Here is a 12,647-nt window from a genome sequence, read left to right as displayed (position 1 = left end):
CGCACGTACCTGCATGATGCGGACATAATCGGTGCGGCGCAGCTCGCTCTCCTTGACCACCTTTTTCCTGAGAGTGGCCAGGTTTCTCTCCAGGTGCTCCCGCTGACGGGCGTACTCCTGCTGCAGGTCCGTGTTCAGCCCTGCGATCTCCACCTGAGGGGCCAGCCGGGCTTCTTAAGGAGGGAGCGGGGACCCGGGAGAGAAGGGGAGTTGGGGAAAGGGAGGCAGAGCTCACCATGTCTGCCCGCTGCACGTACTTCTCAAAGAGAGCTCGGACCTTCTCCTTCAGGAGCCGGGGTTCCTGGATGTACGCTACGCAGTTGTGAAGGTCTGTCTTAAACCGTCTGACCAGCGCCTCCAGGTCCCGCTCCTGCAATCAGAAGGACTTAGTCTGGCACCACAGGGGCTCTGCAGGGAGCGGGCAAGGGCGCAGGCAGAGGCACATGGCAGCAGGAAGACAAAGGACACCTCATCTGGGACTCAACAGTTGACCGCCAGGGCCCGCAGTGGACACAGACACCTAGGGGGGTGTGTAGCCGAGAGGCAGACGTACTAAAACTCGGGGGCAGCTGCCTGGACAGCCTCATGTTTAAAAGGCCGCACGGCAACTCCTGGATTGCCTCTGGGTCCCTTTCAGGACCACACCTTAAAAGATGAAAGGCAGCGTGAGTGGTCACCCTATTCCTTCCTGAGCCAAGACGGATCGTATTGCTTCTCTCTAGTGGTCCTTAGGCCAGAGCTCCCATGTCCCCCTTCTTAGCTCACCCAGGGTTTATTCTTCCAGACAGTCAGGAGGGCTGCTGTGAGCGAGTAGTGGAAACATGACCAGATTGGGCAGATCGGTCCAGCTGCAAACTTGGGCCAGAGGCTCGTTCTCCCACCCTCCTCTCGCTGATACCCATCCTCCTCTACCCCTGACCTGGAGGGTCTCTCCTCCCTCTTCGCTCCCACGGCCCTTTGTTCAGCTATCATAACCCTTCATCTTGCATTACAATTAATATGCACACACCGCAGATCCCCTAGCAACCTGTTCGGGTTGTAAAGGGCAGGACCTGTGTCACGTTGGTTGCTCTGTGGCTTCTACTGTTACCTAGCCCAGAGTCGGTGCTTCATGTGGGGAACGGAGAAAAATCCATCTGATTCCACAAACACGATGGGGTGCCCTGTGCTAGGGAGTGGCGGCGCAGCCACGTCCCAGCCCGGGACCAGAAGACCTAGTTCCTTCCCAGGGCTGACTCTCAGTATACCACTTAGCTATGGGCACCGGGTGACTTTTCTTAACCTCCTCATCTCTCTGGCCTTATCTACCGTATTTATTACCTAAAGAGACTGGACTAGACAATTTCCGAGGCCCTCCTTGCCTCAGCGTGTTTTTTGTTTGTTTCTTTCTTTCTTTTGGTAGTCAAAACCTTTTGCCACTGACTACAATGACCTCTCTGAGCATATTCTTTCCCCGGGCCAAACAAGCCAATGCTGCAAGCGTCCTTATGAAACCGGCCCCGCTCCCTTTGAGCACTTCACCCAAAGTCATCTTAGTCTCAGTCATGTAGATTTGCATGGGCCTGAAACCAGGCAGGGCTGTGAGCAAGTGAGGGGAGAGTTAAAATGGGAACGTATCTTAGCAATGGGCTGGCGCCGTCTCTCAGAAGCCAGCTGCCCCTTGCAGACAGGTGCCAGATCCTAAATCCAAGATCCGCCAGACTCTGAAAATCCTCACACCTTCTGTCTCTCTCTGTGCATCTCCTGATCAGTGGCTCTTAGTTTCTGCCACAGTTCCATGATGTTCAGCTCCAGCTGCGTGTTCTGCTTGTGGAAACGCTCCAATTCTGCTTCCATCTATGGAGAACAAGGGGATAAAGTCAAGAATAAGAAAGTAAGGGAATACAAACAATATTTGGGAACTGAAGCCTATCGGTGGGAATGTGTCCCCAGCTACCAGGACATTTCTAGCTCCCACCTATGTCGTCTGGAGTGAAACCATCTTCCCAACTCCTGGCCACCCCGGTAGGCCCCCATCCCTTGGTGGGTGTATTAACCCAGATCATGTGTTTCTATAGCCAGCCTCAGAACTGCCCCCTCCGAGTTTCCGTTCCTTCGGCCACGCTGATGACCTTCTTTTCTTGACTCTCACGTACTGGGACCTGGAAACTGAGGCAGGGTTCTGCACAGAAGCACCTTCCTTGCCTACTTTATGAAACTGTGTGAGTGAATCTCAACGCTTTGGGGCCGCAAGCCATCAGAGTCGATCCCAAAGCACAACGTTTTAAGGGACCAGCAGGTAGGCGTCCCCAGCCTAAGGAACCTCCGTCTCATCACTCTGTTGAAAAGGTTGTAAAAGTACAGCTGAGACTATCTCATCTTCAAAAGAGAAGGAAGAAGCCACCAATGAGCTTCTGAAAGATTTTTATTCGTTGTTGCATTTGTATTAACCAAAGACGCATGAATGACAACTGGAGCTTCTGATTAGGACGAGAGCAGGTGGAGGTGAATTCTCAGTTGATCCGATTTCTGCCAAAAGCCAAGGGGGTGAGGTTTGCTTGACACACCGTATCTGGTGGACACTAGTATTCCTGTTAATAGAGAGGGGCGCTATTTTGGGGGGATGGGACAGGTCACTGGGTTCTTTAGTGGCTGGATGGAGTAGCTCCTCTAACCTATCCCAGGCCCTTCGGTCAGATTTCAAGGTTCCTGACCATCTTTGGGGGTATCGGAAAGCCCCGATGCACCACATTCACGTTCTGGACACGAAGGCGCAGCTTGCAGGAGAATGTTATCAAACTTATTGGAAGAATCTGGATAGACAGAATAGCCCTTTGGCTCAGCGCCTGGCATGAAGTCAGCACTCAGTATTCATCTGAACAAGTGAATGCGCGGCCAGTGTAGAAGGCGAAGGGGAGCCACGGTGAGGGAGGAGAGGGGTGCTTGAAATAGCCTGCCTTCTGGAAGAGGAATGAAAAGGTAAACGTGCCACGCTGGTGCTACATCAAACCACCTTGTGCAGGACACAGGGAGTGTGGGGACGTGCGCGGCTAAAGAATGAACGTGTCCACTGGAGAGGGCTGGCGGCCACTACCGGCACGGGGATACAGAACTGATGAAGACAGAGCGTCCGTCTGCAAGAAGCCGTGAGGTCTAGAGGAATAAGAGGGAAGATCCAGGTAGAAAGTACCCTCTGTGTGCAGAGGACGCGGGGAGGCAGTGCCCGGAAAAGGGATGTTCAGTCAAGTTCCACAAGACAAATCGGTACTAGAGGACAAAGTGGAGAAGGGGAGTTCCAGGCGGAGAGAGCAGGCCACGCACAGAGAGGCCCAGGGCCATGGGCAGCCGGGTGCCTCTCTGCCGGCTACAGGTGGTCCAGGGGGCTGCATGTGAGGGAGGGAGAGAGGGGCTGGAGAGGTCAGCTGAGCTGGATCATGCAGGACCCAGGGGCAGAGGCTCACGTGGGGAGAAGTTGTGCCTTCATGCCGCCCAGAAGTTTGGCCATTATCCTGAAATCTCAGAGCCCTGGCAGGTTTTACCCAAGGGGTGGCATGGTTTGCCCTTAGAAGGCCTGATGCGGAGGTCCTACCGGAGACAGCACGACTGGAGCCGGGCACACCAGTCAGGGGTGAGATGGGGCCCAGACCAAGGGAATGGTGGCAGAAAGAGAGCAAGGCGCTTCTCCAAGGTCATGTCTGAGTGCCTACAGCTGGCCGTGCCTCTTTTTCCATGGTCTCGAAGCCAGCAATGACAGATTAGGTTAGAAAGGAAGTAATACAGGCAAAGCCTCAAAAGCCACTGAGAACAAAAATAACGTATTTCACAGAAAAATTGTGAAATACGCTGAGTTTGAATAGCTGGCGGGGCAGCTAGGAAACTAGCCAGTATGTGGGAACAAGTATCCTTTTCCTGGTGGAAAAGCCCCATCTACTTTTCCATGTGTTCTCCTCACACTCAGTGACTCTCGGTGGGGGTGGGGGCAGGAAACAGGTATTCTACCCCCAGAGGATATTTGGCAACATCTGGAGACATTTCTGGTTGTTACAACTGGGGGGAGGGGAGGGTTGCTACAGGCATCTAGTGGGCAGAGACCAGGGATGTTGCTAAATATCTTCTAGTGCAGGGACTCCCTGTGACAAAGAACTATCCGCCCCAAGATGTTAAAATGAGAAAACCTCGCACTGAATGAAAAAACAAGGGGGTGAAGTAAAACGATGAGGTTCTGAACACTCCCTAGGAAGCAGATAGTCCCATCGTACTGAAGAGAAGCTGGAAAAGTATATGTGCAGGGAGGTACCGAATCAAGGAAGTATTAGATTTTCATCCACGGAGGAGGGTTTACAGCTTCCTTCTTGGAGGAAAAAGAACTTCACACGAGATCCACAGCGGGTGGGCCAAATGGGCCTCTGACCTCCTGAAGGTCCAAGGTCAGAGGCCTCCAGGGGAGGAATCAGGTCCGGACTTCAGCCCTGGTGGTAACTGGCGTGGTGTAGGAGGGGCCCTGTTTGAATCACTCTCAAGGTGCAGGCGTATTCCCTGCTGAGGGTCAATGCCGTGGTCGGCCCAGTTACTGACGAGAAAGTGAATAATCCTTCAGGTGTGTTGGGGTGGATAGTAACTGTCCCAACTGTAAATCCACTTGACAAATGAGGAGGGGGCCCATGGGATGGTGATTTCCAGGGGCTGGCAGGACACTGACTTTCCAGGCAAGTGGGGCCTCTACTCTTTTCTGGGCTGCCATTTTTGGGCCCTGAGGTCAGTCAAGAATGGCAGGAGGCCCAGATGAGGCAGCTCTGTGGTTGGCTGGGAACATCCTGCTTTTCTCCAGAGGCCAGGAGAAAGTCACTGGCACAATGACAAACCATCTCTGGACACTCTAGCCCTGGACTGATCCTACCACCTGGCTTCTTTCCTGGGCCTCCTAGAGAAAAGGCTTTGCTTTTCTACACCAGAGCTCCTGGGTATCCAATTCTACTCGGGCCATCGATGCTCTCTGACACACTTTACTTGTATCCTTGCTCAGCACAATGAGCGAACGTGGATGGGGAGTGGGAGGCCATTTTGGATAGGGTAGCCTGGGAAGGCTTCCCTGAAGAGGTGACAAAGGAGCCTCCACATGGAAGATATGGAGAAGCCGCCAGTCATAATCTGAGCACTTCTGGGCAGAGGGAGCAGCACTGTAAAGGTCCAAGATGGGAAAAGCTTGGCGTAGCCTCAGAACTGTCAGAAAGCCTTTGGGCTGGCGCTGGGGGAGGGAGCCTGGAGACAAGATTGGAGAGGGGTAGCGGCTGAATCATGCAGGGCCCTGGTAGGGGGTGTGGATTTTATTCTAGGTGAGATGGGACACCACTAGGGGTTCGCTGTGGCCTCTGTGTGGAGAGATCAGACCGGAGGCTAGACTCAAGTCCAGATGAGGGGTGACAGAGGCTTGCACCCAGGTGAGGCAGCAGAGAGGAAAGAGGGCTAGATTTGGGAGGTCTCTGGGAAGACCATCAGATAGGCACTGGCGATCATTGGATACAGCCATTGTGGGGGGGGGGGGGCGCGGGAAGAATCAAGAAGACTACACTTGTACCTTAAGCACGTGGGTGGATTGTGGTAACTTACTGGGAAACAGGGAACAGAAGGGAGGGGAAGGCAGGAATTTGGTTTTCAATCAACCATGGACCTCACAGCTGCAATCGGCTTAAGGAGATGCACTGTGAATGGGGTGGAGGGACCAACGGGGGCCACTTGTACCTCGATGGAATCTCAGGAGTCCTTGTCCTGTTGATCTTGCTTTTAATCTCTCCTCTCTACCTTCCTCCTGTCTGCTTCCCAGAACACATACTTAAGGCTGCCACTCTCCTGCTCAAGAGACTTTGCATGACTTCCTATTCCTCCTCAGATGGAGTCCAAACACTGCAGCTTTGCATACGCCCCCACCAACATTTCCAGACTGAGAAAAAAAGGTTCATTTGGAGGAGGGTGCTTTCAGATGCGACGGGCTGGTGGCTGAGTACACACCGCCCCCTGGTGGCTGAAGGCCCAAGAGCCGCGGTTTCCCTCGGAGGGCCCGAGCCGGCCGCATGCCAAATCTTAAAGCATTCACTCCTGCACAACTGAGTCCCCGCTGGGCCTCTCCTGTGACATCCTCTACAGAGTGGAGGCCCGCATACCCTGGGACAGGCAGGGATTGGGAGGAGGGGTTTTTCTTATCGCCCCCACCCCACCCCCTTGCTACCCCAGCCAGGAACCGTTGGGGAGGCGACACTAGTCCAGGAGGCCAGAGTGGTTCAGATGGTTCTCACCTCCTGAATCTGTTCCTTCATCACCTTGATCTCATCCTCTCGTGGTTCTATTTGCTTCTTTAGCTCCTTTATTTTGTAGTCGAGTACAAACTTGAATTTCTCCAGTTCTTGGTTTTTCTTTTTCAGATCATAGATGCGCTTCTCCTGTGGGCGAGATGAGAGAGAAGTAAGAGATGGCAGGAGGCTCCGGTATATGGAAACCCTTTAGGGAAAGGACATAAATCCTGTGACCTGACCGAGGAGGCCACAGGCTGCTCTCCCGGCTGGGGGCACAGAGGCTGGCTCCCCCACTAGGGCCGTAGCACTGACTCCTTGGCTTCTGTGCCGGGACTCAGCATTCATTCACTCAAATATAGCTTGTAGGCGACTGCATTTTCTAAAGCTGGCCTCAGCAGCATCTCCCATCCCACAGGCTCTCTGCAACGTGACCATATGCTTCTCCATCAGGAGGGAAGATCTAATTCCTTTCTCTTGCATCTGGCTGGACTTACGGTTTGCTTGTAACCCAAAGAATGCTGCTCAAGTGATGCTGTGTGGCTTCCGGTCTAGCTGAGAAAAGGCTAAGCAGCTTCTACCTGGTTTTCTTAGAACTTGTGCTGTGAGGGAGGCCATCTGCTATGGAGAAAGTTCCCCTACACTGAGAATCCCTGGCTGAGGAGCACAATGGCACTCTGGTTGACAGTACCCGTGGAGCCCAGCCTCCCAGCCACCCTGGGAAGTATGAATGAAGAAGCCATCTTGGATGATGATCTTCTACGCCCAGCTATTTGTGTCATCCCTGACTGAAGCCCAGCAAGGCCCCTGCCATCAGGGACAAAGATAGGCCATCTTGTTGTAGGCTGTCCAAATGCCAGGCCCACAGAACCCGAGAGAATAAAACAGTTGTTACTGTTTTTTTGTTTTTCCTAAGTAGGCTCCACATCCAGCACGGAGCCTGACGTGGGGCTCGAACTCGCAACCCTGAGATCAAGACCTAAGCTGAGATCAAGAGCAGATGCTTAACCGACTGAGCCACCCAGGCACCCCAAAGTTGTTGTTTTGTACCACTAAGTGGCCAGGGTCTTGTCTGTTGGCTTAAAGGGGATTCAGAATGTATCCAGGAGCCTAGAGTTGGCAAGTTATGTATGGCCTTTGGATCAAATTTGACCTGTTTTCATAAACTCATTCATGCATTGTGTATGGCTGATTTTACAACACAGTGGTAGAGCTGAGTAGTGCGACAGAAGCCATGCTGTGTGCAAAGACAAAATATTTACTACCTATGCCTTTATGGAAAAAACTTTGCTGTCCCTGCCACAGGCAATGGGGAGCTATGGCAGAGTTCTAAGGGGAAGAGTGACACAATTACAGGGTATGGTGGCAGGGAGCGGGGGTAGGAAGTGGGAAGGAAGTCCGTTAGACTGGTTAGGAGACTGTTGCAATTTTAGGTCAGGAGGCCTTAACCTCCTTATCAACACCCCCCTTTGAGAATCTGAAGAGAGCTTTGGACCCTCTCTACACAAACACCCAGGTACATACACAAACACTCAACATGCAGAAATTTCATGCGTTTCCCCTTATCAGATCCCAAGGGGGCCCACGTCACAGGTGAGAAAACAAGGCTTAGAGAAATTGCCCAAGATCCTGTGGCAGATAAATGGCAAAGCCTGTGCTAGAACCCAATTAGCCAGGGCTAAAGCCCACCGTCTCAACCACTGGAGAATTCTGCCTACCTGAGGCAGGAATGGCAAGGGGAGAGGCAGGAGGGCACACATCCTGGATTTGCTTAGCAGGGGGCTACGAAATTTGGGTAAGCCTCACAAAATGTGATGTGTCTGTCTTCTAAGTGTTTTGTGAGAAAGGCATTCTGAAAAGTGATCCCAGCTTTCTGGGGAGCCTGGCAGTTGTAGGTCAACCGCAGGGAGTGTGCAACGTCTGTGGGGACGGTCACCCGAGGACACCTGGAGCCGTGGCGAGCAGGGTCCCTGCAGTCAGCCGACTTAGATTCTTATCCCAAGTCTGTCGCCTATCGACTGGATTACCTTGGGCAAGATACCAAACCACCTGGAGCTCAGTTTCCTGAGCTCTACAGGGGGTCCCTCATGGCCCCTGGAGTGGCCGGGAGAACTGAGTGTGGTGTGTTTACAGCAATCGGCCCAGCATCCAGCACCCAGTAGGCCCTTCACAGACCACTCATCCCCATCAGGTTAAATGAATGTGTTTCAAGCAATCAGGGACCCCCCTCTCTCCGGAGCTTGGTTCTCCTCCCCTGGGTCCATTCATCTGGGTGGTGGTTGAAGGAGGGCAGAGGTGAGCCTTCACCTTATCTTGAATCGTCTCATCTCTTTCCTGGATTTCCCGCTTGAGGCCCAGGATGTCCTTCTCCAGGGACTTAATGACCCCTTGCAGCTTCACCTGCTCCCTCTTCAGGCTCTCAATGTCATTGGTTCGCTCTTCAACCTCCTTCTGCAGGCTGCTGAACTGCAGACACAAATGGCAGCAACAGAGACCACCGAAGTCTTTGTGCTTCCCTCCCTGCCTCCCAAATGCCGGTGAACTTAGAGGTCCCCAACACATCACCGACCTGTGACCTGAAAACATGTCTAGTACCCAACATTTCTGGGATTTTAGGAGTGAAGTTTTGGAGATTTGGGACAGTTTGGGGATTTCCCTGGCAGCACGAGTGATGTAGCATTCTGTCTGATGAGATCCAGTCCCATCCCCTTCCGTGAGGATGGGCTGTCGGGGTTCCTGAGCGGACCCAGAGTTTTCCAGGACCTTGCCAACCTTGAAAGGTTGGGATCCATGCCCCATTAAGGTCACAGATACTGTAACTGATGAGCCACCTTGGCCATGTCTAAGAAGGGAAGAAGACATTGTCCCTGGTTCCCTGGATTAAGTAGGGTGATTTCTAATAGGAAGGAATGTGAGTTTGCTTTGAACTTGGCTTCTCTAAGGCTGAACATTTTGGGGAAACTGTGGCAATTCCACAAGGATCTGTGAATTGAATCCCACTTCACCCCAACCACCAGTGACAATAAACATGTGTCTTGCCTTATAAACCAAGCATCCCACACCCCAGTCCTTCTCCTGCCCACAGCTCCCTGCACTGAGACCCTGATGACACCTCCGGCAGGGACTTGACCTTCATCTCCGTTTCTACCCGAGGTTTAACTCTGAAAACTGACTAAATCCTACTAGCCCATAAATGAAAAGTCTGGGGTGTCCATCCAGTGTTGGGGCAAATGTCACTATTCCGGTGAAAAGGACAGAGAAGGGACAGTGCCACGGAGAAATGTTAAGGGTGCATCTGCCTGGCGGTGCAGAGAGATTGGTGATACAGCCCTCGCCTGCGCCCAGGCCTGTCGGGGAACCACACGTGCAATACCTTCTTCCTCATGATGCCGGTTTCTCCTTTGAGTCGCAGGTTTGATTCCTTTTCATCCCGAAGCTTTTTCTCGTACTTGGTTTTGATATCTTGGATTTCTAGGTCTTCATCTTCTTCGATCTGTTTCTTGGTCTCTTCGAACTCCCGCAGCTGCTGCCTGACGTCTTCCTGTGCCTAGTTCAGGGAAGGGGGAGAAAAGGCACTTGACCCTTTTGTGCTGAGAGGGCGCGGGGTGAGATGAGCATGTGGGGCCTATCGTGGGGAGTGGGAGACAGAGTGCTATAACAGAAATGGGAACCAAGGCCCTGGGTCCCCTGACCTTCCACTCTCCTGTCTGTCCTCTGCCTTCCCTTCTCTTCCTACCAGATGTGGCTGCAGGCTCCCCTTCAGTGACCGCCCTCCCAACACCCCCAGACCTGTTCCATCTCTGGTCTTCTTTACAATGACACCCACGCTTCCTCTATCTTTCCTCCACTGAACCTGTGACAGTTGTAATTTTATATTTCGGAAGTACTTGATTGCTTTTTCCATTAGATGTAAATTCCTCGAGGGGCGCCTGGGTGGCTAGGTCGGTTAAGCATCCGACTTCGGCTCAGGTCATGATCTCACGGTCCGTGAGTTCGAGCCCCACGTCGGGCTCTGTGCTGACCGCTCAGAGCCTGGAGCCTATTTCAGACTCTGTGTCTCCCTCTCTCTCTGCCCCTCCCCTGTTCATGCTCTGTCTCTCTCTGTCTCAAAAATAAATAAACGTTAAAAAAAAATTAAAAAAAAAAAAAAGAAAAAAAAAGACGTAAATTCCTCGAGGAAAGAAACCTGGTCTATCGTGCCCACCACTGAGTTCCCAGAGTACAACCGGCACGGGCACACAGTTGGTACTCAATACCTGAATAAAAGAGTGAAGCCTTAAAAAAATCTTTTTGAGAGAGAAAAAGCACGAGTGGGGGAGGAGGGAAGAGCAAGAGAGAGGGAGAAGGAGAATCTCAAGCAGGCTCCATGCTCAGCACAGAGCCTGACGTGGGGCTCGATCCCATGACCCTGGGATCATGACCTGAGCCAAAATCAAGAGTTGGTCGCTCAACTGACTGAGCCACCCAGGCGCCCCAAAAGAGTGAACCTTTAACTCTGCCCTCATGCTCCTTAATCCAATCACCTGCACGTCCCCCATCACGTTGTGTTATATTGCAATTGCCTGTTGGACAGGCTCCTGGAAGCTCCTTGATGGCAGGGCCACATCTCTCTGCTCACCACCGGGAACACCCTGCACAGCAGCTGGCACGTCACTGGCGATGAATGAATGCAAGCCTGGAGCCCGGACGCTGGAAGAACCACCTCTGCCTGGTGGAGTCTGAGAAGTGACTCGGGTGTGACTCCTCTTTGCTTACTGCCCCCAAGTGGTGCAAGTTACAGATCCTTTTTCTCTCACACTGACCCTGGCATTCTCCCAAACTGCATGTACCATCCCTGGAGTGAGTGTTTCAGGGGTGAAGAGAGACAAGATGGTTTTCAAACTGGGTCCCCAAGAAAGGCTTCTCTCTTTCCCCACCACATGTCATCAGGCCCTTGCTGGACGGAAGCCTGGCAAGGTGTGCTCTGTCTGTGTCCCAGAGTCGCCCGGCAGCCACTGCTCTTGCTCTGGTAGATGTCGCTAAAAAGGAGAGTAGGCCAGCCAGGTTGGCGAGAAGGCATGCCAGGTGGAAGCTCCCTAGGGAAGCTCTGAGTTGAAATCTTTGACTCAGAAGAAGAAATGGTTGTGATCACAGTGTGGGTCCTGGGAGGAAGGCCAGTCTCTCTCCCCTCAGGGCAGATTCATTCCCTCTACCTTGGCCCCCAAGGCCAAGCTCAGATCAGTTTCCTGGAGGTCAACAAACATTTCTGGAGCATCTAGGATGTGCCAGGGGGGCCCTGGTTTGAAAATCAGTGATGGGTGAGCCATAGTCCTTGCCCTTGAGAAGTTCCCCTGGAGAAAGAGATATTAACACAGGACGCTACCATGTAGGCCGTAAGAGAAAGGGGTCTGAGGGCCCTGAGCACACAGAGGAAGGCTTGCTCAGGCCTGTGGGAGGGGACAGGGGTTAGCGAAGAACTCCTCCAGGAGTTGGCTCCTGTCCTGAGTCTCTGTAAGGGTGGGGACGAGCTGCCAGGTGAAGAGACATCCAGAGCAGAGGCTCAGAGGTTGTGTGGGAAACGTGGCCATCCCACGTCGTTGGGTGGGAAGAAGCCGGACGGGGCAGCAGGACACGGGGCTGGGGAGGTGGGCAGGGCCAAGGCGGGGGTGGCTGTGCCAGGAAACATCCCCACTGGCTGTTGGAGCTCAGCCTGCTCTGTCTGAGGCCCGTGCTGTCAGGAGACCTCCGCCCTCCACCTCTCACCTTGCTTATCCCCCACTGCCTGCTCACTTCCCAGCTCACTGTGGACTTCTGGGTGCCACCTCAGTCCTCCTTGCCGTAACTGGGGGTGGTTACAGAGGGTCCTATAATGTCCAGGATGCTTTGACCTTTACCTCGCCTCTACCTGAGCTACCCACTCTCAGGTCCATCCCCAGAATGGTGCCACCTCGGAAGCCTGAAAATCCAGGCCCTGCTCTCAGCACAGGTGACTTCTCTGTTGGCCCCCCCAGGTATGCAGGCCCAGCTCTCAGGCTCACCACGTCCCCTGGCCCTGTCTTGATTCCTCCACTATCTTCCAGGCTCTCAGTTCTTTACCCCTCTCTGGCCTGGACCGGATGGCTGTTCAGCAGACCACTTGTATTTCTCGGCGGCACAACTCGGTCACACCCCAGCTGTGAATCAGGGCTGCTCTGCGTCCCCCTCGCTCACACACCTGCTTGCCGAGCCCTGCTGGGGAAAAGCGCACGGCCTGGTGGATTAATGCTGCTGGGACTCACGTTTACAACCTCAGCTGGGCTCTCAGCTGCATACCTGCCAGACGTCTTCTCGGTCATTCCCTTCCAAACTCATTCCACACCTTCAGGACTCTCCTGCCCCCTCACCTACAGTACGCCATCTGCTGCA

The 12,647-nt window shown here is 53.3% G+C and overlaps 1 protein-coding gene across 7 annotated transcripts in view; it reads right to left on the bottom strand.

Moving 5' to 3' along the window:
• CFAP57 (cilia and flagella associated protein 57) overlaps nt 1-12,647 on the bottom strand; it is a 78,656-nt gene that overhangs the window by 26,232 nt on the left and 39,777 nt on the right. For 4 of the 7 annotated variants that reach the window (XM_042950605.1, XM_042950606.1, XM_042950604.1 and 1 more), the window contains exons 16-21: nt 9,637-9,810; nt 8,571-8,729; nt 6,270-6,413; nt 1,720-1,836; nt 236-370; nt 10-153 (exon numbers count right to left, since the gene is read on the bottom strand). In XM_042950605.1, the coding sequence (XP_042806539.1) occupies nt 10-153; nt 236-370; nt 1,720-1,836; nt 6,270-6,413; nt 8,571-8,729; nt 9,637-9,810 (873 nt within the window). Of the gene's footprint in view, nt 1-9; nt 154-235; nt 371-1,719; nt 1,837-2,422; nt 2,509-5,718; nt 5,918-6,269; nt 6,414-8,570; nt 8,730-9,636; nt 9,811-12,647 lie in introns of those variants that run through there. The other 3 variants (XM_042950610.1, XM_042950609.1, XR_006205781.1) reach the window with 3 other exon arrangements.

The sequence above is a fragment of the Panthera leo genome, chromosome C1 (genome assembly GCF_018350215.1).
Source record: "Panthera leo isolate Ple1 chromosome C1, P.leo_Ple1_pat1.1, whole genome shotgun sequence".
Taxonomy (NCBI): domain Eukaryota; kingdom Metazoa; phylum Chordata; class Mammalia; order Carnivora; family Felidae; genus Panthera; species Panthera leo.
Note: the sequence above shows the minus strand (reverse complement) of the source record. Positions and strands in the feature narration are given on the sequence as shown.